Raw genomic sequence first — 26,534 nt, 5'->3', positions numbered from 1 at the left:
GCCGCTGACCCCGTCTTCCTCGCTCGCTCCGCTCAAGGCGAGGCTTCTGCAGGCTCGGCCTCTGCTTCTGGCATCTTTCGTTTCGGTCCACAGGGATTCTGCCCCATCTGCGCTCTGTTTCTCCTCTGACGGCCCCTCCATTTAGCACAGGGCTCTGCTGGGGTTCCCCCCCCCCAATCCCACAAGCCTCCTTCTCTGAGGCTGGCTGGTACTAGCTTTTGTAACGGACCAGTCCTCTTTGCCTGACTCTGGTCTTCTCTCCCCCTCCCTGCCTTCGAGCTCTTTAGGACCTTAAACACATTACCTTAGAAGTCTTGGACTCGGGATGCAACGCACTGGGTTGGTGGGTGTCACGCTCGTCCTTGGCTCGGATACCTGTCTCCTTGCTCTGTCTGTCTCCCTTCTGACTTCGGATTGCTTCTTGGGGTGGTACCTGTCCGTATGGCAGTCAGAGGATCTCCCACGCTGCTTTGCCCGAGAATGCCTTTCGTCTTTCCCCCAAAGCAGCCCCCAAACGGCAGCTTGATTTGCAGTTAGAGCCCATTCCCGGTAGATGATAGACAGGCAATGGCTCCTTTAAAAAAAAATGTTCAGCTAGAGTCTTTTCCATCCAAATGAAGTTCTAGAGAGTACCTTGGGGCCAGGAACAGCAAACCTGTGCCTCTCGTCACATTCCTCCTCAGACACAGCTCTGTTTCACCCCGCCCTTTGTGCACAGTCGTGTCCTGCCTTAGCTAGATGTGGATGTGGCTCCCCCCCCCACCCTCCAGTGCCATTTCCTTCCTTGTTTGCACTTGATCTGTTCAAGTTGCCTCTTGGTAGCCTGCAGAGGAAAACGTGGCTCAGTGGCTGAATGTGTGCTTTGCATGCATGAGTCCCCGGAATCCCTAATAGAGGGATCTCTGATGGAAAGGCTAGTGAACACCCTTGGCATGAGAGACTGCCGGTCAGAGGAGAAGAAAACAGGGCCGGGTGAACTGTTGAATCGATTCACTATAAAGCAGTTTTCTGTGATCAAAACAACTATGCACTGCGTCCGCCGCCCTAATGCTTTTATGTTGGTTTGACAGGCGGAGCCCCTGACAGGACCCTATCTGGTCGGCCCCGAGTGGCTGTCATGATCTCTGCAGCGCCTCTTTACAGCGGGGTGCATAACTGGACCGGTGCCGAGCGGATTCGCATGTGTGGACTCAACGAAGAGAGGTGAGGTGCGTGCGTGCGTCCCCAGACTGTGTGTTTTGGGGAGAAGAGGTTCGGTCGATTGCTCTGGGAGAGTCCACTGGGATCCTTCCAACAGAGGGAATTTTACAGTTTGTAACCAAAAAAAAGAGCCAATTTCTACAGTTTGTGAATTTGAAGGGATCTGTGGGAGGAAATTTTCAAGTGTGCCAAAGTTTACATTGATATTTCCCCAGTCAAATCGATTTTTTTTTAAAAATCGTACTTTATGACAGATCCTATCAGGGCCTGCAGCCCAGGCCAGCGTGGTCTCATCAGATCTCGGAAGCTGAGCAGGGTTGGCCCTGGTCAGTATTTGGATGGGAGACCACCAATGAAAGCCAGGGCTAGGATGCAGAGGCAGGCGGCGACAAACCACCTTTGAATGTGTCTTGCCCTAAAAAAAAAATCACGAAAAGACCCTTCAGAAACTAAGATGCCGTTTTTAAATGTTGCTCAAAACCCAGTGTTGACACTGAATCCTGAATATTTCCCAATCCAACTCTCAGACTTGATTTTTTAAAATTGTTTGCTAGGCGCATATTGGGCTCTTCCGTGAAGCTCCTGGAAGTGTGCCGTCCGAGGGGTCGATGGGGCTCCACACGGGCTTAGCTTCAGTAGTGCTTTTGGGCTCAGGTGCTCCCAGACCAGGGGCCCTTGGGTTTGAAATCTGAAAAATTCAGAATGTCTGGTCTGAACACAGACGATTTGCCGGGTCTTTGAATTCGAGATACATTCCCTCCTCCCCTAGCTGTGGTTCCCATGACCACAGGATGCTGCATTCTACCAGGCCACACCCGTGGCCTATGCAGTTCTGTGTTTGCTCAAGTGCTCTTTGGGGGTCTTGGGTGAAAGGGGGTCTTCTTCTACCTGAGATACTTTTACTGAAGATGCTAAGGTCTGAACCCGAAATGTTCTGCATGTGATGCCGGTGTTTTATCACTGAACCACGGCCTTCCCATAGCATCCCCTCCCTGGATTTACCTGCCACGTTCTGGTGTCGTAACTTAATTCCAGTGTTCTTGGGGGTACAGTTTCAGAAGCTGTGCTCTCGGAACCAAAGGGGTCACAGGCGGCACAGCATGGAGTTAGTGCAGCTGATGCAGCTGGGAACAAAAAAGTCCCACAGGAGGTCCAGTGTGCTGGCTTTGGCTTGTGGTACAGGCCAGGAGCTGAAAGAAGGCAGCCAGACTGCATACCCTTCAAAGCAGCATAGGCAACGGGCTGTACTTGTGGGCTGTATCCACCCAGTAAATGTTTTATGATTGCTAGTACCAGATATCTGATGGCCACGGTACAGAGGGCAGAGGAAAGCAGCTTTCGGATTGGCACTTCCTATTCTGGATCTTACGAACATAGGAATGGCGTGACTGGATCCTGTGCCCGTGCATGGGGGGGGGGGGTTGGACTAGGTGGCCTGTATGGCCCCTTCCAACTCTATGGTTCTGTGATTTCACCAGTTTTCTCTTATACCCACAACAGGAGAGCGCCACTTTCTGATGAAGAATCTAATACCAGCAGCTCCCAGCATCTGGGGTCCCCGGAGTTCTGCGTTGGCAGCAGCTTTTCCAAGGTGAGGGGGCACGGGGTGGGGCTCAGCAGGCACAGCTGGTATAGAAAAGGAGCCTACATCCTTGCCTAGTGAGGAGAAGAAGAAGAAGAAGAGATTGGCTTTATACCCCGCCCTTCACTACCCAAGGGAGTCTCAGAGCGGCTTACATTCCCTTCCCCTCCCCACAACAGACCTACCCTTGTGAGGTAGGTGGGGCTGAGAGAGCTTTTGACAGGAACTGCTCTTTTTCAAGGACAACTCTTATCAGAACTACGGCTTGCCCAAGGTCATCCAGCCAGGTGCAAATGGAGGAGTGGGGAATCAAACCCGGTTCTCCCAGATTAGAGTCCACGCACTTAACCACTACATCAAACTGGCTGGAAGGTCTGGATGCCAGATTTTCTAGCTGCCTTGTTATTGAGGAGTGTCTGCACAAATCAGTATGTATAACTGGTCTTCAAAAAAGATGATGGTCGCAAGTGCAGACAGCATTTTAAAAGACTTCAGTAAATTCTTTAAAGATGGGCCTATTAGCAGCATTGGCCACGATAGTTCAATGGCGCTTCCATGGTCAGAGGCAGTGTATCTGAATGTTAGGTGCCAGGGCCGCACAATGTAGGAGGGTTTATTTCCTCAATGTTTTTTTAATTTACGTGCTTCCAAGATACATTCTTGAGAGCCAACAACAGTGGAAAACAACAGTGACTACATGGAACTTAATGTCAATCCAGCAGGAAAAGGTTTTTTTAAAAAAAACATTTTCTTCTCTTAAACTAGCATAGCACAGCACCTAAAAGATGGAGTTGTTGACTTGGAAAAATGGAATTCAGATCTAGCCCCAGCTATGGATTCACTAGGAGACCTTAATGCAAGTCTCCCCCTCCCCTCTCCAATTTCTCTCCTGTCTGCAGTATGAGAAGGTTATATATTGACCTGCTTTATGTGAAGGTAGTTAAGATTACCGGGGGAGGGGGGGAGATGCACAGGTATTTGTTTAGAAATGTATTCCCTTCTTTTCTCCCCAGTGGGGGCTCCAAACAGCTTTGTAGCATCATTCTTCACCTCCTTCAGTTTAACCTCACAACGACTACCCCGTGAGGTAGTTTAGGATGAGAGGGGGGGCGAGTGCCCGAGGTCCTGCAGCGAGCTTGCGTGGCAGAGCAAGGATTCGAACCCAGGTCTCACAGGCCCTAGTCTGACATTCCTCTAAATATCGCCATCCTCCTTCCCCTCTGTTCTCGCAGGTGGAGCTCACAGCAATCTCGAGTAGCGGCAGCAGTGCCCCAGGGTTTGAGGCGGAGGGCATCGTGGAGGAGAAGCTTGGGCCCAAGCTTGAGGTCCAGCCTCACGAGCCAGACTGCGCCGGGAAGTCCTCAAAGGGCGGTGATGCCAGCCAAGGGGATGCCGGGGAGGCGGAACCCACCAAACCGGAGAGCAGCGGCCCGGACTGCCTTTGGCCCCCTGCGAAGAAGGAGGCCGACGTCCTCCCCGCCTGCCCCAGGGCTCCCGAGAGCGAGCACGCCGGCAGGGAGAAGAGCACCCTGCCTGCCGGAGTAGCCGTCACCACCGCCGCTGCCACCGCCACCAGCTGCACCACTCTGGCCTCAACCCCAGCCACTTTCACTCTGAAAAGCGTCTGTTTCCCCACGTCTCAGGCCGCCGCTATGCAAAAAATGGCCCTCTCCTTCCAGCCGGGAGCGGTCCTGGCCCCCAGCCAGCCCCTGGTTTACCTCCCACCCCCCAGCTGCGTGGCCGCCCTTCCGAGCCCGCTCGGGGTCTCGTCCACGCTCACCCTGCCTGTCTTGCCCCCCTTCCGGCAGGACCACTGTCTGCCGGGGCTCCTCGCCCCCTCTGAGCTGCATTCGTATTCATATGCCTTCTCCGTGGCCAGACCGCTGGCCCCGGACTCCAAAGCGACGTCGGTGGACGCGGGACAGCTGACCAGCCCTCCCCCGTCGGGAGAGAGCAACGCCTCTGCAGCCGCCGGCCCTTCCCCTCCCTCCGACAGCGTGGACCACCCGCCCAGCACCCCCGCGTTGGTGGCGTCGTGCGGGAGCGCCATCCCCCTGTCGTGCCCCAGCGTGCTCACCAGGGCCCCCACGGCCCCAGAGCAGCTCGCACAGGGAGTCCTGGCGTCCATCTCCCCGCTGAAGTCGCCTCCGCAGCTGGAGCGCGAGATGGTCTCCTCCCCGGAATGCAGCGAGATGCCTCTGGACCTCTCCTCCAAGTCCAACCGCCAGAAGCTGCCTCCGCCGAGCCAGCGCAAGACGCCCCCCATGCCCGTGCTGACCCCGGTGCACACCAGCGGCAAGGCCCTGCTCACCACCGTGCTCTCCAAGTCGCAGCGGGTGGCCCAGGCCGTGGGCTCCCCGCCCTCCGCCCCGCCCTTCGTCATCTTCCCGGAGTTCTTGCGCAACGGGGAGCAGGGACCCTGGGTGAAGAACTCGACTGCCCTCATCAGCACCATTCCGGGCACCTACGTGGGGGTGGCCAACCCGGTGCCTGCCTCCGTGCTGCTGGGCAAAGACTCCAACGTCGGCTTCAGCAGGGACTCCCGCCACCTCCCCAAGCAGGAGCCCATTTCCATCGTCGACCAGGGGGAGCCCCGAAACGCCGGGCCGCCTTCTGGGAAGAAGGGGGGCACTGCCAATGCAGACGGGCAGATGGACCCTCCGCGGCAGCTCGTTCATGGCAGAAGCCTCCCAGGGCCCCCGTTGCGCTCCGCCAAGGAGCTGTCGCTTTGGAATCCCGGCCAGGGCAGCGTTTACCCGCGATGCTCACTCAACGGGAAGCCCGCCAGTCCTCAGCTTCTGCCGGTGGGCTGGTCACCCTACCACCAAATGCCTCCACTTTCTATCGGCATCTCAGCAGCTGCCGGGCAAGCCCCTCCCAATCAAGTGGGTCCCTCCAAGCCGGCCGGGGCAGCCGAGATGGCCGCGTTCCCCAGCGCACAGCCGACAGAGTCCGGCCCGGCAGCCCAGAAGGCTCCCGATGCTCCCCAGCAGGGCAAGAGTTGCAAGACGGCCTTGCCCAATATGGCTGACCCCACATGCGTCTCACCAGCGCTGCAGACCAATCCTCCGGACTCCAGGGGCTCGAAAGCCCCTACTCCCACCCACGGCTGCCACAGACCGGAGGCCGATTCCGCAGCCAAGAGCGTTCCCCAGCCAGAAGCTCCCACAGAAGGCCTCAAGCGCCTCGGGGACAGCAAGCCGAAAAACCAAGTCTTAACCACCTATCTGGCCCGCGACCTCCCCTTGGCCGGCCAGGCCGGCCTGCGAGCGCCCTCCGAGTCAGTGCCGCTCGCGGAGAGCCAGTGCCAGGCCCAGAGGTGCGACCTGTCCCAGAACCAGCCGAGCACAGAGATCCCCGCCCGCCCCTGTCACCAGGTCGACCTCAGCCGCGTGAAGAAGGAGCGGGTGGAGCCTGACGTCCCCTTTGCCCCCGCTGCCTGCCTGCACCCCTCGAGGGATCCCCCAAAGGCCAAGCTCAAGGGGGTGGCCCACATCAGAGTGGAGGGGGGCTTCCCCTGCAAGTCCAAGAGGCAGCGCGACGAGCTGGACCGCCCGGCCCACAAGAGGCCGAAGTGCCGGAGCAGCGAGGATGCCCTAGCTTCGTGCAAGTCGAGCAGCCAGGATCCGCACACTCGCAAGGTGAGCAACGTGGCCGCGGCCTCTGGCGTCGGTGTGAGGACAGTGCCGGGAGCGTGGATTGTTGGAGGGCCGCGAAGTGGTCGGGAGCAGACGGTGGGTTGGGGGCCCTCGCTGAGGACTGGTCCCTTGCGGAGTGCGGAAGTTCAGGGCCAAGGGGTTCGGGAAGGGAGACGAGGGCAAAAGGGACAGGGAAGGCCATAAGCCGTGGCTTGCGGGGGGTCCCTTGGGAAATTCCTGGTAGGCTGAAAAGATTCCTCAGAGGTGCTTCGGAAACTACAGGCAGGAGAATTGGTAGATTCTCCCTGCGTTTATGGCAGAGCTGGGGGAACTTTGTGGCACCCTCCGTAGCTCGCACAAGACGGCATTGAGAACTCCACTCCCGGCAAGCGCTTCTCTGATGGGTGCCGTTATTTTAACAGCTATTCGCAGTGATATGATTGACTCTTTGATTTACCTTCCTTTTCCCTGGGACCTGTTTTTATTAATCGGCAACACTGATGGGGAGAACTATATAAATAGATGCTTCTGGGTGGTTGTTTTTTTTTTTAATTACACGGGTTGTAGCTTGACACGGTGCCGAAGCAGTCTGATGTCAGGGGAACACGGGGACGCCCGTCGAGGTTCCCACAGACGCCTCTGCATATCTCTGGCTCTTCCAACCGTGCCGGGATGCTTTAGTCCTTTCGTGAGGGTGACGTTACACATCATTTTAGAAGGCAAAATTAAGAGACGGAACATCAGGATCGGGTCCCACCGATGGAGCACGCGTGGCTTTGTGGCCTCTCTCTTGTTCGACTTGTTCGGCTGGTTTTCTCCCATTCCCGTTTTTCAGACGGGAGAGAGCGGCTCGCCCCCAGCCGTGCACCGAGTCCATAGCTGCCATGCTTAATTCCCAAAGCGAGACGTAGCGGGGCTTAGATCTTTCCTTTCCAGAAAGCAGTCCTGTTTTCCTCTAGTCCCCAGTTTGTTGCGATGACCCAGTGGTGAGGCCAAAGAGCTCTGCCGTGGTTCGGGGGCACCCTGTCGTCCCACGTGTCCTGTGCCTCAGGGTTGGCCCCTCTGTTCTGTTCGAATTGGTACCACCTCTCGCTCGACCGGGAGGGTGGGCTTGAGCTGCAGCCTGGCAGAGCGAGTCCCTGCCCACGACTGACGTGCCTCTTCTGTGTCCGCAGTGGCGGAAGCATCACGGCGACCTCCGTGACCTCAAGCGAGAGAGCCGGTTGGGTTCCACGAAGGAGCGCAGCAGCCTGCGAGTGAAGCGCAAGCGCCGGAAGCCATCCCCCGGGCACCGGGGGCACAGCTGCGAAGAAGGTATGGTAACCAAATCTGGGCTCTCCCCAAAACGTCCTACGGCCAGGGAGGCATCTTACGCTGACTCCCATCTCCTGTGTCTTTCAAACTCCTTGCAGCTGGGCATGGCCCAGTTTTGTCTGCCTCTTGCAAGAATGTGGTTGGAATTGGGGTGTGTGTGTGTGTTATGATCTTTGCTACCGGGAGTGAGTAACGTTACAAGGACAGGGCTGCATCCAGTAGGAGGGAGGTGTCTTGAGTCTTTCAGGGGCAGTCAAGTATCGTCCTAAATTTTCAACTTTAATTAAGGAAGTGAAGTCTCTAGCCCTTTCTGTTTGCAGGGCTATGGATTTTTTAAAAAGACATGCAGCATTCTAGCCAGGTCAGACCTGACGTCTTTTGGTCAGAGAGCACAAAAGTCACTGAGACCTCCTGAGCGACAGAGACAACTTGGTGTAGTAATCGTTCAGTAAGACTGGGAGACCTGGGTTCGAATCCTTGCTCAGCCTTGAATCAGGCCCAGTGTACCCAGTGTATTAACCTAACCTCCCTGAAAGGGCTGTTTGTGAGGGCAGAAGGAAGGAGGGAGGAGTATGCCCAGCTCCCTGCGCTCCGCGGAGAAAAAGCAGGATTAAAAATAGGCAATTCACACGTACTTTCCTTGTGTGTTTGGCTCAAACTTCTTGTTTCTATTCAAGTGTGATGCCGTTTTAGTACCATTAGATAAAGCCCCTTAATCAGAGTTGGAACTTGACCGTTTGCACTCTGTGACGTAGCCTTAGCTCCCGCACATGCAAAGACACACACACCGTTTTGGGCTCCTGGAATAACCATAGGGCCACTTGCCGATTGCACCGTCGGCTCCCTTCGCCAGGCCTCTTCAACTGAGGCTGTGTGTGGTACTGTTTTCGGTGGCAAGCAGGACGTAGGTGGAGTGAGAGAGGTCTTCTTCCCCGTGCGTGCTGTTGGTGTCGCTTCCTACGAAGCCAGCCAGGTGGAGATCACCTTTTCTTTTTCCAGACGACAGTTAGTTTTCAGATCTCTCTTCTTGTTCTCCCCCCCCGCCCCCCCCAGCTTTTGTTGAGAAGAAAGCAAAGAACAATTTCCGGGACTTCATCCCCGTGGTGTTGAGCAGCCGGACACGAAGCCAGTCAGGTGGGTGGCTGAGGAGAGGGGACTCCGTAGATCCGGGGAAGGGAGCAGGGCTGCTGAGCAGGAAGTTGCAGTCAGGTTGCAGGATGTGGGCGATAGGATGGTGCACACGGGCACGCTGCACGAGAGCCTCTTGGTCGCAGAGCCGGTCCCATGTCCTAAGAGACATGGAACAAGACAAGACAGTGACAATAGTTTCAGAACATGCAGGCTTCTGACTAACACAGATCTCTTCCTCTGGGTGAATAGAAGGCGGGTGGTGGTGGTGGGGAGATGAGCTGTTGCTTTTGCACTTTTTTTGTTGTTGATTGTTTAATGCATTATACATTTGGCGGGGGAGTTGAGTAAAAAAAAATATATCCCAGATCCACACACACAAAAAAGGAAGCGGTACCCAGTCTGCTGCGGTGGCTCAAGTGGTTAAGACGCTGAACTGCAGGCTGTAGAAGGTCAGTAGTTCAGCAGTTCAAGACCCGGGTGCCGCAAGACGGGGTGAGCTCCCGTCTCTAGTTCCAGCTCCTGCCAACCTAGCAGTTCGAAAGCAAGAAATTGCAAGTAGATAAATAGGGACCACTTCGGTGGGAAGGTAACAGCGTTCCGTGCGCCTTGGTGTTTAGTCATGCCAGCCACTTGACCACGGAAACGTCTTCAGACAGCGCTGGCTCTTCGGCTTTGAAACGGAGATGAGCACTGCAACCCTAGAGCCGGATTCGACTGGCTTTCGAGCAAGGGAACCTTTACCTTTACACAGAATGAGATCATAGATGTGGCCTTTAATGTTGGTCTCTACAGGGTCTTTCCTTTCCTTTTTCCTGTAGGAAGCATAGGGGGCTCTTCCACTAGCTTGCTGGGGGACTGCGACGGGGCTGGCCACGAGATCGTTCCGCTACTGTCGGAGGATGAGGAGAACGACGAGGAAGAGGACCTGCCGTCCCCGAAGCACCGCCGGCTACGGAAGTCTCACCGGCTCTCCCTGCACTCCAGCTGCCGAGACCGAGAGAGAGAGCGGTCCCGCTCAGAGAGGGGCAGCCTTCCCCCGAGCAAGACTCAGGAGCTCCCGTGGCAAGTGGAAGCCACCAGGCAGCTGTGGGACCGCAAGGAAGCGGAGGAGGAGAGCAGCCACGTCAAGAGGAAGAGGAGGCGGCGGCAGAAAAGCTGGAAGTACCAGACGGGGGAGTACTTGATTGAGCGGGACAAAGAAGAGCACACGAGCTGTTGTCACAAGCGTCGGAAAGCGAAAGCAGGTAACAAGAAGCCGGGCAGAGGAGTCAGAACACCGTTTGGGGGGGGGGGGTGTCCAAGGTAGTGTCCCTTGAAATAGACTTCCCTGTTGCCAGTAATTTTAAGAGTGTTGCCGATGTGACTTGATGGGGTCAGTCCACATCCAGGACAGGCACACTCTGTCGTCTTGGCTGCTGGGCTCGGGCTCCGTGGCATGCCCCAGAGAGGCATGGAAGAGGTCAGGAGAGAGGAGGGAAAGGCAGAGGCCCCGAGGGCCACTCAGAACAGCTTGCCTGTTGACGAAGGGGGGAATCCGCCAGTTAGGACTGCGCTTCCCAAGCTGTAGGGCAGCCCACCCCCCCTACCCCCTGTGGAGGGGGGCAGGAAGAGGACGTGTCCGGGAAGATCCTCCTCGTGGAAAGCCTGTCTTCCCAGTTAACGGAGTTGCGGCCACCCAAACGGCTACCCTTTTGGAAGCTGCAGAGGAAGTGGGAACATAGAGATGCTTCTGGCTGGATGCAGCGCTTCCATCTCGTGCCTCTCTTCCTAGCCAGCTGGTTTTATGGGCAGAATCTGAGATGCCCCGACGTAGCCCCTTCCTGGAGCCAGTGAGGCATTCATAGCGGATCAGGGTCCACGGTTCCCTGGCCTGCAGCCGCCTGTGCCGGGCATGTCGTTTGTTGCAAAGAATCTAGGTGTTCACCACCTGGATCGTCCAGTGGTGGGAAAGGTAAATCCTGAAAGGAGGCCCCAATTTTAAAAATCTGAGACACGTTGTTCCAGGGAGCATGTATCAGAATGGGGTACACATCGGCCTCTTAATCCAACATCTCTTGAAGGGAGAATGCGTCGTATTCGTGCAGGACCATTTTGTGCATATTTTTTTTAAAATTTGGGAAGCTGACTTCTGCAACAACCAGTATAAATTATGCAAATGTATGTATTGGCTTGCTTTGCATAATTTATTCCACTGCTGCCAGCTGGGAAGGAGGAACAGGTGGCCAGGCAAGGAGCTATAGGGCGTCCTGCTCCGCCCTCCTGACCCCCTTCCCTGGGTTCCTGAGGGTTTTTTTCCATGCATCACCTGTGTGGTGTGAGGCATAGGACAGATCCACTAAGGTGAGAAACGTGCCTTAAAATAAAACAAAACAAAAGCTGTGGTAGATTTCTGCACCCAGTCCAGGTTCTGCAACTGTTGCAGCGCTTTGCGTGGAATGAGACACCCGGCCCTGACAGATGCCCATCCAGTTTCTGTTTTTGAAAATCTCCAGTTCCCACAAGCTTCCCAGGCAATTTATTCCATGGCGAAACCGTTAACAGCAGCAACTAGGGCATCTGTCCTAAGACGTCGTCGTCTGTATCTCTCTCCTCCCTGTAATTTAAAGGCATAGCCTAACCTGAGTGGAAACCGTAATCAGCGGCCTCTTTCCTTTCAGAAATTCCCCCCACCCCCAAGAATTATCTGAAAAGATATCAGGAAGAAGAGAGGTCACTCGTTTTTGCAGCAAAGCCCCTTGCAGGCTTGCCAAAGGGACCGTGTAGCTGGCGGCAGGAAAGCCGGCCTTCGACTGTGGCCTTTGCTCCGGCCCCGCTGGGCAGGAGCGAGGATTAAATCCTCTGTCGCGGCCCGAGCAGAGCCGGGGCCTCCTGGTTTTGTGGGCTGCAGCCAGTGGCCACCAGAGGGCGGGCCGCTCCTGCGCAGCTCCTGCATCGGTCCTAGGCGGAAAGAGACTTTGCGAGCGGCCTCCGAGGCCCGGAAGCTTCAGGGGTGTGGAGAGGAGAGGGAAGCCGGCCAGCGGGGTGGGGTGCCTGTGTTGTGAGAGGCTAGGAAGCGGGAGCAACAAAACGCTTCCCTTTTCCCTCTGCGGGGCCCGAAGTGCAGCTTCTTTTCCGAGTCTTGGTGGAAGTCTGCGGGGAACTGGAGTGTGCGTTTGCTGAGTCCCTCTCTGTTGCAGTCCATCCCTGGTGTGTGTGTGTGTGTGTGTGTGAGTGTTTGTCCTGCTTTAATCATGGGACATGACCAATGCTCCCTCTAAGCTGTGGAGTCTTGTGAGCAAAAATTCTGCTTTGTGAGCTACTGGCTTTAAAGTTGTGAGCAAGCGATTTGGCTGCTGCGTAAATTAGTTTGCACCGGAGCCGTCCTCCCTGAGCTAAGAGGGGGAAAGTGTGAGCCGGAGGCTAAAAAACTGTGAGCTGGCTCACGCTAACTCAGCTTAGAGGGAACACTGGACGTGACTGGTTAAACTTGGGCATGCCCGTGGGAGAAGGCCAAGAGGCCTGGAGAAGAAGTCTGTTTAAACTGAGGTTTAACGAGGTGTTGTTTAGCTCCGTGTCTTGAAGAGCCTCCCCGCCACCCATTTCCACGCATTAAAATTCCTGTTCAAGGATGGTGCATTCTTCCCCTGGCCTGTTGGCAACCTGAGGACCAAGGCAACTGGGGAAGCCTCCTGTTCTGTGAAGGGGCAAACGACAGCCCATCTATCATGTGCTCTCGTGGTCCTGCCCTGGCGGGAAAAGCTGTGCTTGGCTAAAATCCTCTTGTGAGTGACTGTTTCAAGGCGCGTGTGAGGAAACGTGGCAATCCATTGACACAGCTGTAGGACAGAAGCTGACTCTCAGGCGCTGGGCCCCGGTTTAGCGCCTCTGAGAAAGGCTTTCCAGAGCGATCTAAAGAAGAGCTGGAATAAGGGTTTTCTTTCTGGAATGGGGAGCTGCTGTGTCTCTGCTTTGCGGAAAATGTTCCAGTTGGGGCCCTTTTGTGTGGGGGGGGGGGATAGCCGTGTTTGTCTGCAGTAGAACAGCTAGATTCGAGCCCAGTAGCATCTTAGAGACTGCACAGATTTTGGGGGTATAAGCGTTCAAGAGTCAATGCTCCCTTCATCAGATATTGTCAGCTTCTTTGACCCTCAAATGCTCATAACCCAACAATCTTTTCTTCTTCATTTTTGGGGGTATGTTTGCATTTGTGTGTGCCCGTGCCTGGAAGTCATGGAGACCTCTGGCAGCTCCTACTGGGGAGAAGTGGCTTGATAACCTGCCTCTAGCCTCCCAGCTCTGGTATTCTCTGGAGGTCACCCATCCAAATACCTGCCAGGGTCGGCCCTGCTTAGCTTCCGAGATCTGACGAGATCGGGCTTGCCGGAGCTATCCAGGTCAGGGCATACCCTGACAATCTTGTTGGTTTCTAAGGTGTTACTGGACTTGAAACTGCCAGTCCGGTTCAAGGATCTCTGATTGTGGGTGTCGGGAAACCTTCCTCTGCCGACGCCTCCATGACGGGAGATATTAATGAGCTAGAGAGGAACCGGGGACCGGCCTCGGTACGAGGCAGCTTCCAATGAAGCATTCAAGTCCCACGATGCAGGGAGAGGTGGTTTTCCAGCTCTGCCAACTTAGTCCATGCAGTTCTGGTTCAAGGATCTCTGATTGTGGGTGTCGGTAAACCTTCCTCTGCCGAAGCCTCCGTGACGGGGGATATTAATGAGCTAGAGAGGAACCAGGGACTGGCCTCGGTACAAGGCAGCTTCCAAGTCCCACGATGCAGGGGGAGGTGGTTTTCCAGCACTGCCAACTTAGTCCATGCACTGGACTAAGTTAGTTTCCAGCACTGCCAACTTAGGCCATCCCAACCTATTGCTCCGCGGCTTGTCCCGCACACCTGATCCTGCATTCTGCCGCGAGTGTGCGGGTCAAGCGCCATCCCTGGCTGAGTCCATCCATCGCATGGTGGGTGGGGTCTTCCTCTTTTCCTGCCACCTTCAGCTTTTCCTAGCATCCTTGTCTTCTCCAGTGACTCTTGCCGCCTTCTCATAATGTGACCAAGGTGTGATAGCCTCAGCTTGGTCATTTTAGCTTCTAGGGAGAGTCCGGGCTTGATTTGGTCCAGAACGCACTTATTTGTCTTTTTGGCGATCTTTGTGAAACTCTTCTCCAACCCCACATCTCAAAACGAATCCACTTTGCCTACTGCTGCCAGTATTATCAGGAGACATGACTCCCGGGACAGCAGCTGGCCGCCTGGAGTAGCTCAGTCTCCTTTCTTTCTCAGCCTCCCCCCCCCACGCCATCTTTGTCCATTCAATCAGGCCCACAGTGTTTTATATACAATCAGTGCACGCGATTGGATCCTCCTCCTCCTCCTCCTGAAGCAGAACCTTGACAGCTTTGGCTCTGAGGTGTTGGGTATGTTCCTCACTTCCATTTACAAAGGGCCACAAAACCTCACTTCTTTCGTTTTGGTACGGTGAACTCTTCGTTTTATTCTGCTCACTAATTATCGTGTGACTATTGCAGGGGTCATTTCGTAGAAAAAGAGGGGCAGGAGCTCGTTATTTTTAAACTGCATATTGAGAGCCATTTCCCTGATAACAAAGGGGTTTCCGCTTCGTCAGCACAGTACAATAGTCATGGGGTCATTTCGAGGGGGAACGAGCAGGAACGGTGTTCCAGGAGTAACAAGACCGGGGGTAGGGAACCCAGGCAATGCTTGCTTCCCCCGCCTGTCTGAAGCAGCGGGTTGGCTGGGGAAAGGAAGGGCAGGCAGGCAGACATGCCCCCTTTTCCCCCTGAGCCTCTCACTCGGGGAAGTGGGGGAGGGGGATTTAAATGCCTTTCTTTCCCTTTCCCCATTTGGGGAAGGGAAAGAAAGGCATTTTAAACATGCCTGGGTTCCCTGCCTGATCTTCTTCAGGAGCCCCGCAGCCACGGGGTACCCGGAGTAGATCAGGCAGGGAACCCAGGCATGTTTAAAATGCCTTTCTTTCCCTTCCCCAAATGGGGAAAGGGAAAGAAAGGCCTTTAAATCCCCCTCCCCCACTTCCCCGAGTGAGAGGCTCAGGGGGAAAAGGGGGCATGTCTGCCTGCCTGCCCTTCCTTTCCCCAGCCAACCCGCTGCTTCAGACAGGCGGGGGAAGCAAGCATTGCCTGGGTTCCCTACCCCCGGTCTTGTTACTCCTGGAACACCGTTCCTGCTCGTTCCCCCTCGAAATGACCCCATGACTATTGTACTGTGCTGACGAAGCGGAAACCCCTTTGTTATCAGGGAAATGGCTCTCAATATGCAGTTTAAAAAGCCTCTCAGAAGGTAAACCCCCCCCTTCCGCTAGTTTTGGGCTGGTTTACCCTATGGAGTGATCCTTGGGGCTTGCGCATCTGTGTGTTTGTGTGTGTGTGTGTGTGTGTGTGTGTGTTTTAAAAAAGGAATCCCTTGGAAGAGGTGACAGGGATGGATTGTTGATTTCACTGAGACGTGAAGGTAGGAGGCACTTGACGAAAACCATCACACAGGTGTTGGTTTTTCCCCCTTTTTCTGCCAAGTCGCAGCTGCCTTATGGTGGCCCCTGCTGGGGTTTTCAAGGCAGGAGATGTTCAGAGGTGGTTTCCCAATCGCCTGCCTCCACGTAGCGTCCCTGGACCCACCAGGCTGATGAGATCTGATGAGATAAGGCTATCTGGGGCCTCCAGGCCAGGGCCGTCACGCACACGATACAGTAGATTGGAAATAATACGGGGCAGGGGGAAAATGGGTCTTTACAGCACAAATGGTGTATTTTAGCTTGTAAACTTTAGAAGGCAGGGACGTGTCTGTTTTTCTCACGTTCACTTGATGAAGCGTGATGTACGTGGATGGTGTGACGACAGTGCAGGAAAATTGTGGACCTCGCTGCCACAGGGATGCATCGATGTCCAAGAGTGTCCTCTCCCAGTCCTTTCCAATGGTCGCTTCAGTATCTGATGTAATAATTTATTTATTTATTTATTTATGACATTTTTACCCCTCCCTCCCCACGAGCGGGCTCAGGGCGGCTTACAAGGGGCAGAGCCCACGTAAAATATAATAAAAGCAATAAAACCATTCGGTAACACAGATAAAAGTAAAGTGCTCCATGAAAACAGGATGGTCCCCCGAATAAATCTCATGATGGTAACAGTCAGTTCTTTGGGGGTGATCTTGTCCTGTAGTTGGTCCCAAGTAAGCCCGGTGGTACCTGTGCCACGTGGTGTTGTAGAAGATCTTCCTGGGGCCGTCCCTAGCCCCGTTGTTATCCACACCATTGGTGGTGGTGGCGGCAGTGGCAGCCCCTATGCGAAAACCTGGCGGAAGAGCTCTGTCTTGCAGGCCCTGCGGTTCCCCCCAAGGTTCAAACGAGGTGTTACATTTGACACATGACTCCCACGGGAGACTTGCAGCCAGACAGAACTTGGTTCTGAGGCGTGGAGCCCCGGTTCGGATCAGGACTGTGGTGTAGGGGAGGGGTTTCAGCTCCCCCCCCCCAGCACCATTTTTCCAACCTGAAAGGGCCCTGGAGAGTCCACTCCTCAGTGGAGCAAATAGAGCCCACCTGCGGGCATTTCAAGCGAGCTCCTGAAGGTCGGCAGTGTGTCCGATCCAGGAAGACTGTTTTTAAGCCCTCTTTTTCTGCTCTCCTTGTTGACTTGCACATTTGGTTCTTGCTTGGACCTGTGGTTTTGAGCTAGGCTGCCACACTGAAGGAAGTCAGTCCTCATTTCCCAGAATCCTCTGCACTCTAATCCCCCTTTCCTCTGGTTTGTCTGTCAGACTTCAGGTACCGGAAGCACAAGGGGTCCACCCCGGGCAAAGGCTCAGAGCTGCGCCTGCGGAGCCGGCTTTCTCCCACCCTTCAGGGGCATCTGGACTTCCGCAATGGATTCCTCTTGGATCACCCGGACTCACCTCCCATCCAGGAAGTGTTAGAGAAGCCGTCCGGAAAACGCAAATGCAAAACCAAACATTTGTCTGGCATCTGCCAAGAGAAGGTATGGCAGTGTGGTGAGGCGGGCTGAGGCGGATAGGTGTATCTGGGTAATATTTGAGGGCCTGATATATTACGTGGGAGCTCCATCACCAGATCTCTCAGTGGCTTTATTTTTATTTTTTGAAAGTGAGGGCCACTGTGATGTAGCAATGTGTCAAGCTAGGACCTGGGGAAACCAGGTTCAAATCGCTGCTCTGCCATGGGAGTTGCCTGCAGGACCCTGGGTCAGTCACACACAATCAGCCTGACCTACTCCACAGGGTTGTTGTGAGGATAAAATGAAGGAGAGAACAATGTTGTGAGCCTCTTTGGGTTCTCATTGGGGAGAAAAACAGGACAAAAATTAATAAAGAAGTTCCATTCTTTTGAAACTGTGCATTTAAGGAGGAGGTGTTTGACCTTCTTCCATGCTGGTTTCTCTCCCCCCCCCCCCCCCCTCCAATCCCCCCCCCCCAGTCAAAAAGCCTCTCACCCTGAAGTGACTGCATCTTTTGCCCTGCTAGGGCTCACAACAGCCGTGGCGACCCATTTACACGAGGAAAATGATTGGGAGGAAGAACTTAACCACATGGGGCCCTCCTCTTCCACTGCTATTTACAATTGCGTTTTGATTCTAGCACCCCTTGCATGTCTGCTTTGAAATTTAAAAAAATGGGGCAACCCCAATCACACATCTCCCACGCAATGTGTAGTTTAGACCTTATTTTTGTGCTCCCACCATGCAACAGCAGAATTCACTCTTGGGTTCATCAGCTTCAGAACCTCCGTTTTAATATTAAGCACCACCAGGGACCAGAGGTTTTGGCGGGACGTGGGCTAAGCCTTGAGACGCAGGAGGCTAGGACGGGGACGGAGGGCTTGAGCGTGGCTGACGAGGTCACAGGGCTTCAATGCGTCACCGCCCTTTCTCATGACGATCAGAGTGAAGCCCACAAAGTAGGCAAATGTGTCCAAGGTGCTTGATTTGCATCGTGCAGATGGCTTGCAGAAATCAGCTGTTGGTGCAGAGTTTTGGTTTAGAAACACACACATACAGAGAGATAGAGAGAACAGACCCGTTCTTGTTTCCCCTCTCTGATGGATTTCCTTGTGCCCAATCCTTCAGGCCAAGGTGCGATGGAATCAGTCCAAGACGCGCTCTCCAAAGAAGTCCCGGGAGCCCTGTCCGTCCAGCAAGTCACGGCAGCACAGCTCGGAGAAGACCTCAGAACCACCCACGGCCCCGCTGGTGCCCCCCGAAGCTCGGCGTCTAATCGTGAACAAGAATGCCGGGGAGACACTGTTGCAGAGGGCAGCCCGGCTGGGTTACAAGGTAGGTGCTTGTTCTGTTGGGCAGGGGTGGGAGTACGCGGTGCAGATGCATCGAATAAGCTATGTTTTGTTCGTTACAAGGCAGAGACTTGTAAGTCCTTGGGACGAGATTGCTTTCTCCCCCCTCCTGCCTCTCCTTGTATGCGACTGGATATTTGAAGGTGTTGTCATTACCAAGAAGCTGCAGTTTGTCATGGCATTGGAATGACACCAACGGATGACCTTTGGTTTGTTTCCTTGCCTAACATCAAGTTTACAAACTGTAGACAAAAACAACAACCCACAGTTGGTCATTTTGCCCAATTTTGACATTACAGCTGTAGCAGAGCGGCCCCGCAGGCGGTGCGGTCTTGCCACAGGGATGTGGAATTTATCCAGCTGGCTCTCATTCCAAGTCACTGGAGCTCAAGGAGGAGTCAACCTCTTGTGCACTCAAAGCCTTGTGCTAGAGGCCCCAACCAAAATGATAGCCTTCCACCACTTGCTGCCACTGGAGACTTGTAGAGAGAATGCCGGTTTGGAGCCTTTGGACATTAAACCATCTCTTTTTGTCCCTTCATCAAGTCAGGCTTTTTCTGGCCACCTTTCTTGCACTGTGGCATTCAGTAGTGAAGTTAGAGTTGCAGAATAATACCAGATTTATTTAAAAAAAACCCACAGTTGCTTGAAACTTCGCGCCATTATTTACACTACTGCAGTCCTACACTTAGTTACACCCTTCCAAATCCATTGGCGTTAATGGGCTCAGAGGAGTGTGACCATGCTTAGGATTGCAGTTTTTGAGAAAATTGCTCGCTGAGCAAAGAAAAACAAAAGTCATTCCCATTTCCTTTTATTAAGTAAATGAGAGGTGGGCAGATGTCAGTTCCCGGTCTCTTCATTACATACCTGAAGCCATTTTTTAAAATCCCTTCCGCTAGACCACCCTGCCTCTGATTCCCAACCGAGGAAGAGCCAAAACAGGCCTGTTTCCCCATGTCAGCAGCATCTCCAAGGAGGCTGTCTTGCTATTAAGCCCCCCAAACAGTGGACTTGGTCCCTCCTTACCCCCATCAGAACCCCTGTGTGGCGACAGGTTCTTGTCTCAGGACTCCAGAAGGCTCCGGGGGGGGTGGGAATCATTCACTAATTGGCTTTTTTGCCTGTGTTTATGTTACACTCCAATCGGGGGGAAAGGCAGGATGTATAGAAAATGTTGACTTTCATTTATTAATAGGGCTGCCAGCTGTGGGTCGGGAAATACCTGGAGTTATTGGGGTGGAGCCTGGAGAGGGCAGGATTTGGGGAAGGGAGGGACCCTCAATGTGGTACCAATGCCATACAGTCCACCCTCCAAAGCAGCCATTTACTCCAGGGGGAACTGATCTCTGTAGTCTGAAGCTTAGTTGTTATAGCGGGAGATCGCCAGGCCCCACCTGGAGTTTGGCAACCCTATTTATTAAGAACACACACACACCCCAAACTTTAACTGAAACACTTTCCGAACCAAAATCCCTTCAGCCCTGAAGTCTGCTAACTGCTGTCTCTAACGGCAAATGTCGAATGGTTCAGTCTTAAAGGGATAGTAGCATATAAACAATCAAATGTAAGACTTGCATCAACTGTTACTCCCCTTCACATCTGGCAGAATGCTTCTTATCTCTAACATATCAAATAACCCTTTCCCCCCTCCTTAGGGCAGATTGAAAGTTAGCTAGGAAAACTTGATCTACAGCCTTTTGCCTGCTTGAGAAGGGTTAAACTCTGAGTGTTAGCAGAGTGGAAATCAAACATGACTCTTCTAGATCAGTAGACGGTATGCAAGGTATCCGTTGGGTGAGAAGTCATCGCACCATACTGGCCAACTGGAGTTTCTCTGGAACTAGGAAACTTTCAGCTATCCAAGCTCTGCCTGGTTAAAAAAAGAGGCAGGGAGGCAAGCCTGAGGACGGCCGAAGCTCATTCCTGTCGGGAACAAACCGTGGTTTGTTTGTGGGCTGCTTTTGTTACCAGCCTGGGCGGGTTTTTCTATATATCGGTCTGTTCCTGCAGGACGTGGTGATGTACTGCCTGCAGAAAGAGAACAACGATGTCAACCACCAGGACAACGCAGGCTACACTGCCCTGCACGAGGCCTGCGCACGGGGCTGGATAGACATCCTGCACATCTTGCTGGAGCACGGCGCAAACGTCAACTGCAGTGCGCAGGACGGCACCAGGCAAGTCAGCCCCTGGAGCGAATGTCCACACCGGGGGCTGGGACAAAGTGGCCTATGGCAGAATGGGCCATAGAATGTGCAGGGATATTTGCCCCCCCCCCCAATGGGGTAGCATTCAACGATGAGGTCTCAAGTAGCCGAGTCCCGCAAGAGCTGCGACTGCAGCGAGCCAAACTCATTGCCCGCCTAATGTAGAACAATCTTCTCTGGCCAGTGGCTCTTCTGCAGGGTCTCAGAACAGACATCTTCCTAGCTAACTGGAGACCCTTAATCCAGAGATTGCAGGGCTTGACTTTGGGTCAGTCTATATGAAGAAGCATGCATTTTGCCGCTGAGCTCTGTCTCCTCCTCCTCCTCCTGCCTGGCACTTTAAAATTCCTGCAGCTCATGATATTATTTATTAATAATATGGTGGTTGCTCGGTTACCGAGAACAGAGGAGCGGTGGCCAGTTTTCCACATCTGAGTAGGTTCAGCGTACTGGCAAGTCTGGCCAGCAGGAAGAACAGAGAAAGCTCTGTACGCTCAGCATTGTGTGAACGCAACAGAATGAAGCACTGTGATTTTTTCAGGTTATGAATGAGTTGGGTCCAGACCTTGACTTCTGCTAGCAGAGGAGAGTTGGTTTTCACTCCCCTCCCCGTGCTGTCTGCTGGCCGCCCCCCCCCCCCCCCCCGCTATTTGGGGGATGAGTCAAAACAAGCTGCACGAGGAAGGAGGCAGGCAAATCCCATTCCTCTCACTAAGCTCTGCTTGTGCCACTTTGAACCCAATCCAATGAAGGGATCCCTATAAAAAGGTTCATCGTTTTGTCCTGATAGTTCTGCCATGGGGAGGGAGGGCAGGCAGGCAGTCCAGATAAGTTCCAGGCCTTTTGGGAGCCTTTCTTTGATGACACGAAAGCTTTATAGCCAGAATTAAACTTTGCTGGTCTTAAAGGTGCCACTGAACTCAAACTTTGTCCTGTTGCTTCAGACCAGCACGGCTACCCCAGCTGAATACCTCACAGGGTGGTTGTAGAAAGGATAAAATGGAGGAGGGGAGAATGGGGGTGTAAACCACATCAGGGAGAAAAGAGGGGTAGAGAAGATAACATTTCTTTCTTTGGGGGGGTATTTTTTGTATTTTCATCTGTGAGTGTGTGTGCACCTGGAAGTCATGGCGACCTCTGGTGACTGACCCCTGCTGGGGGCCTGGAGGGTATTCAGAGAGGTTGCTGAGTAAAGCCTGCCCCTGCCTCCCGACTGCTGGCATTCCAGGGAGGTCTCCCACCCAAGTCCTTGCCAGGGTCGACCCCGCTTAGCTTCCGAGATCTAGCGAGATCGGGCTTGCCTGGGTTTTCCAGGTCAGGGCAGAAGACAACATTTCTGATGACTGTCTCGACCCTTTAATTCTATGAAATCTGCTTAACGCTCTCATCTCTTGGCAGGCCAGTTCATGATGCCGCGGCAAATGACAACCTGGAGACCATGTGGCTCCTGCTTTCTTATGGTGCCGACCCCACCTTGGCCACCTATTCGGGGCAGACGGCCTTGAAGCTGGCCAGCAGCGAGGCGATGAAAACCTTCCTCCGTGGTAATTGTTCTGCAAGTCTTTGGCTTGAATTTCACGGGGAAGTACATGCCCAAATGGCAAAATCCACAGCAACGTTTGCCGGGAAGTCACACCGTCTGCATGCAAGAGGACATTGATGACCTTGCCTTGTGGCTTGCCAAGGCCTTGGGCAGAGATGTCATCTCCATGAGGTTCTAGAGCTAGTGATGCCAGGCACTGAACCTGAGACTTTGAATGCTGCATGGCATGTTCTCTGCCAGTGAGCCCCATCCCCTCAATCTGGCATCTTCTTTCATTTGTGCGAGCCACCTAAGTAACCCCCCTGCCTCTTTGTTGAATGGTTATAAGGGGTAGATAGTGGACTCTCTAGTGGTTCAGGCAGAGACCGGTCTGTCCTACCACTTGCTGCCCAAGACCCATTAGCTGGAGGTGCTGGGATTGGCAGATGAAGCTTGTGCTCTACAATTAAGACACTGCCTGGCCCTGACCCTTCCCTCCACCTGGAAGATATTGCTATGAAACCTCTTAAGAGCCAAACCTTGTGTGCCAGGTTTTCTCTGAGGGAAGTCCTTTTATTTATTCTCCTGTGACAGATACACACAGCAAAACATGAGGTTTGGAGGGATCTGCAAGCAGGACACCCAATTGTTGCCAGTTCTTGCCCCATGAAATCTAGCTGGAAAATCAGTGCATTTGCTCTCCTGGCATTTTTCACAGACTCCATGGGAATGTTTCCTGTGTGCTGAACCCGTTCTGTTTCCTTCTTGCAGATTACCTCTTGGACCTGCAGGGGCGAGCTGATGGGGACCCCCGAATGGCCTGGGAGTTCTATAGCAGCGTTGTACTGGGTAAGTGGAGCTGATGGGCTTCCGCTCTGCTGTCTGGGAAAGGCAAAGGATCCTCGTGGTTTCCAAGTCATGAAGGATTTGGGCCTGGACCCACCTGTGAGAGTCTTATTCCTGCGGCGGGAGGGCATTTTTGTGGGTTGAAAAGGGAAGGGGGGGGGGGGGGGGGTATGTGAGGAATGGACGGCCCTTGGCATCTGCAGGCTCCAAGCCTTTCTCACTGGGATGAAGAATCTACTGCTTCTGTGCCAAAAGAAATAAGAGGACTGATACTTAGGATAGCAGGACAGCCCGTCTCCCAGTACATCTTAGGCTGCAGCAAGTATAATAAGCATTTTGTATAACTCCTTCAAGTGTTCCGAGCTCTTCTCGTACATCGTCTTGTTATCCTTGCAACGACCCCCGTGAGATGGAACAGCGTCATCATCTCCCGTGTTACAGCTGGGGACTGAGGCCGAGAAGGCAAAAGATTACTCTGAGGTCACCTAGTGCGATCATGGCGGAGGCATGGTTTGAACTGGGGACTTCCTGATTCGTAGGCCAGTCGTTTAACCATTGCAGCACCCCAAGCTAGGAAGCTTATCTTTTCCCACACTCGGTAGAGAAAGGAAAGGCAACACGTGGACAGGCCCACGTGTGCGAGTGAGTGAAAAATGAGACGCAACAGCCACGTGATCCAACCGTTGCGCCAAGAAAAACCAAGTCCTGTGACCTGTATATGTAAATATAGTGTCTGTGCATCGTTTCAGTTTGTGCCAGTTTGGTGTAGTGGTTTAGAGGTGCAGACTCTAATCTGGGAGAACCGGGTTTGATTCCCCACTTCTCCACTTGCACCTGCTGATGTGACCTTGGGTCAGTCACAAGCTCTGGCACAGTTGTCCTTGAAAAAGAGCAGTTTGTGTCAGAGTTCTCTCAGCCCCACCCACCTCACAGGGTGTCTGTTGTGGGGAGGGGAAGGGAAAGGAGTTTGTAAGCCGCTCTGAGACTCCAAGTGAAGGGCGGGGTATAAATCCAATCTCCTCCTCCTCCTCTTCCTCTTCTCATACTTTGCATAAATTATTTTCCGGGTTTTCCTTCTCCGTTTCTGGCTCTCCCTCTCTCTTTAATATTGTTTACTACTGGGACTCCTGTTCACCTGTTTCTCTAGCTTCTGAGACACATTGCCCACACACTCTCATGCAACACACCTATAAGGACTTGAGCCTTATTGCTGCCATTCCCCACCCCAGTTGAAGAAGAGAGGCTTTAAGGCAAGCACGTGGACCCCCCCCCTCCCCCCATCTCCTGCTGTTTCAGAAGCCAGAGGAAAAGCTGAGCGGGATTTCCCAAAGCCTTGTGTATGGTCTATGAGCACGCACGTGGGATTTTTAGCCACTGCTGCCAGCCTTCTGCCCTGACCTGGACAGTCCAGGCCTGATCTCATCAGATCTCAGAAGCTAAGGAGGGCTGGCCCTGGTTTGCATTTGGATGAGAGAGCACCAAGGAAGCCCAGGGCTACTATGTAGCGGCAGGCAAAGGCAAACCACCTCTGAACATCTCTTGCTTAGGGAACCCCATGCGACTGGCATAAATCAGCTGCAGCTTTATGGCCTTTCCCACCAGCAGCAGCCTTCTCTGCACTGAACTTCTCCCACATCCCCTTTGTCGGGTTGCTGTGGGGACTGGTGGAGAGCGAGTCGTGGACAGACTGGCCGAGGGAGCAAGGCCAGGTTCGCCCCTCTCACGCACCCCTTTTCCTGTATTCCTCATTTCAGAGGGGAAAGACGAGATCGGCTGCGACCTTTTGCTCAACCCGCCCGGGAGCTTGGATCAGGAGGAAGACGAGCAGGAGTTGGACCGCCTCATGTTCGAGTTTTCTGATCAGCAGCTGCTCCCCTGCTACAGTCTGCAGGTCTCCGTCTCCCGGGGGTGAGTTGCCGGCTCTTGGGTCTCCCGTCGGCGTAGGAGGGTTTGGGAAAGCAGGCTCGTTTCCTGCACCTTTGCTCCCCGGGAGGAGAAGAGCTGCAGAGTGAACTCGCGTGCAGGGAAGGGCAATTTTAATTGGATGGCAGGCCTAGCAGTTACCAGCAGGGACAGGAGGCCAGACCAATTAGAGACAAAGAGCGAGAAACAGCTTTGAGAGCAATTGGCAGGGGGCGGAGGAGAGGGGGAGCCGGCATTTGCTTTTGGAGTCAAAACAGCTGCCTCACTGGGCTCAGGCAGGGCCCACGCAGGGTCTCTCCAGCTGCTTGAAAAGGGGAAGGGGCCTTTAGGCAACCCATTGCGGGTCTGTGACAGCCCCCCCCCCCCTCCCCAAAGCAGGACAATAAGTGATTGGTAAAGGAAGGAGAGGAGGCAGTTCTACATCTGGGGGGAAATACAGAGTTATTGTGAAAGCCCCGGGAAGGGATTGGGGGGGAGCAGACTTGTACCAAACAGAAATTCCACGCTCTCTGACCTAAACAAACAATGCAGAAAACTTTATCGATCCACTCTGCATCATTTATTCCACTTCCAGTAGCAGTGCTGGGGGGGAGGCGGGGGGGGGAAGTGGACAAAAGGGGCCAAGCATTGAAGTCCCACCGCCCCACGCTTCTGCACGCGCGGCTTCTTGGGTTGCCGTAGACTCTGACCACAGTGTTTTTAAGCATACCACACGTCTATAAATGTGAGAAACCTGATGCTGAATAAAGGAGAGAGATGGGTGAGGAAGCGGCATTCTGCTCACCAATGTTCCCTCTAAGCTGTGGAGTCTTGTAAGCAAAAATTCAACTTTGTGAGCTACTGGCATAACTGTGAGCAGGCGGTTTGGCTGCTGCATAAATCAGTTTGCTCTGGAGCCCTCCTTCCTGAGCGAAGGCAAAAACGTGTGAGCCGGAGGCTAAAAAACTGTGAGCTAGCTCACACTGACTCAGCTTAGAGGGAACACTGCTGCTCACTGTGGTGTGCAGGTTCCAAGGAGGAAGAGGATTGGACTTGGGGCTGGGCCCTTCAGCACATTTCCCCCTGCAAGCACTTACAGGTGCTGCATGCATTTCTCACTACAGAATCCTCGCGAAGGCAGGTTTTTGCACATCTGGATTAGGGCAAAAGGCTTCCGTCCACGACAGGGGATGCAACTTCTGCCCTGGTGTTCCTCCTTTAAAAAATTCAGCGCCAGGGGGATGATGAGATGGGGGGCAGCATCGGGGGGGGGGGGACAACACGCCCTGACTCTGGCCCTGACTCTTCCTCTCTCCACCAGCCCCTGCAACTGGTTCCTCTTCTCCGACGTGCTCAAGCGCCTCAAGCTCTCGTCCCGGATCTTCCAGGCTCGCTTCCCGCACTTCGAGGTGACCACCCTGCCCAAGGCGGAGTTCCAGCGCCAGGTGGCATCGAGCCAAGTGCTAGCAGCCGAAGAAATCCAGGAGCACCTGGTGCCCCCCTTGGCTCCGGGCACCGTAGAGACGGTGGAGCTGGTACGCTACGAGCCGGAGCTGGTCCAGCTGCTGGGCTCGGAGGTGGCGTTCGAGGCCTGGAGCAGCTGACGGGGTCCCGGGCGCTCTCTCCCGCTGCCGTCGGACTACGTTGCGAGGCAATAAATGTATAACGGACCAACGAGAAGCCGCCTTCTCACGGCCGACCACGGGGCCCCTCGGTGAACAACAGCAGCAGCAGGTGCTCATCGCCCCCGCCTGCAGGGGGGGTCAGAAGCTGCCTCTTCCCTCGCCCCAGACTCCCCGCTAGTTGACCCTGCCGCCACCCTCAGTGGCTTCGAAACCTCTCTGTGGAACCGCATCCCCCCCT

General features: G+C 54.0%; 1 protein-coding gene across 1 annotated transcript; it reads left to right on the top strand.

Annotated features, from left to right (window-relative positions):
* Positions 1-1,117: 1,117 nt before the first annotated feature.
* On the top strand, positions 1,118-26,528 carry BCORL1 (BCL6 corepressor-like 1). Its single transcript, XM_015406153.1, has 13 exons — positions 1,118-1,203; positions 2,701-2,791; positions 4,015-6,423; positions 7,596-7,734; positions 8,788-8,868; positions 9,684-10,109; positions 16,646-16,863; positions 17,968-18,174; positions 20,205-20,371; positions 21,800-21,945; positions 22,695-22,772; positions 24,524-24,677; positions 25,993-26,528. Exons 1-13 carry the CDS (start codon positions 1,118-1,120, stop codon positions 26,273-26,275), a joined length of 4,485 nt encoding a protein of 1,494 aa, XP_015261639.1. The 3' UTR covers positions 26,276-26,528.
* The last annotated feature ends 6 nt before the right edge of the window (positions 26,529-26,534 follow it).

Source organism: Gekko japonicus, unplaced genomic scaffold (genome assembly GCF_001447785.1).
Source record: "Gekko japonicus isolate JY-2015 unplaced genomic scaffold, Gekko_japonicus_V1.1 scaffold1040, whole genome shotgun sequence".
Taxonomy (NCBI): Eukaryota; Metazoa; Chordata; class Lepidosauria; order Squamata; family Gekkonidae; genus Gekko; species Gekko japonicus.
Note: the sequence above shows the minus strand (reverse complement) of the source record. Positions and strands in the feature narration are given on the sequence as shown.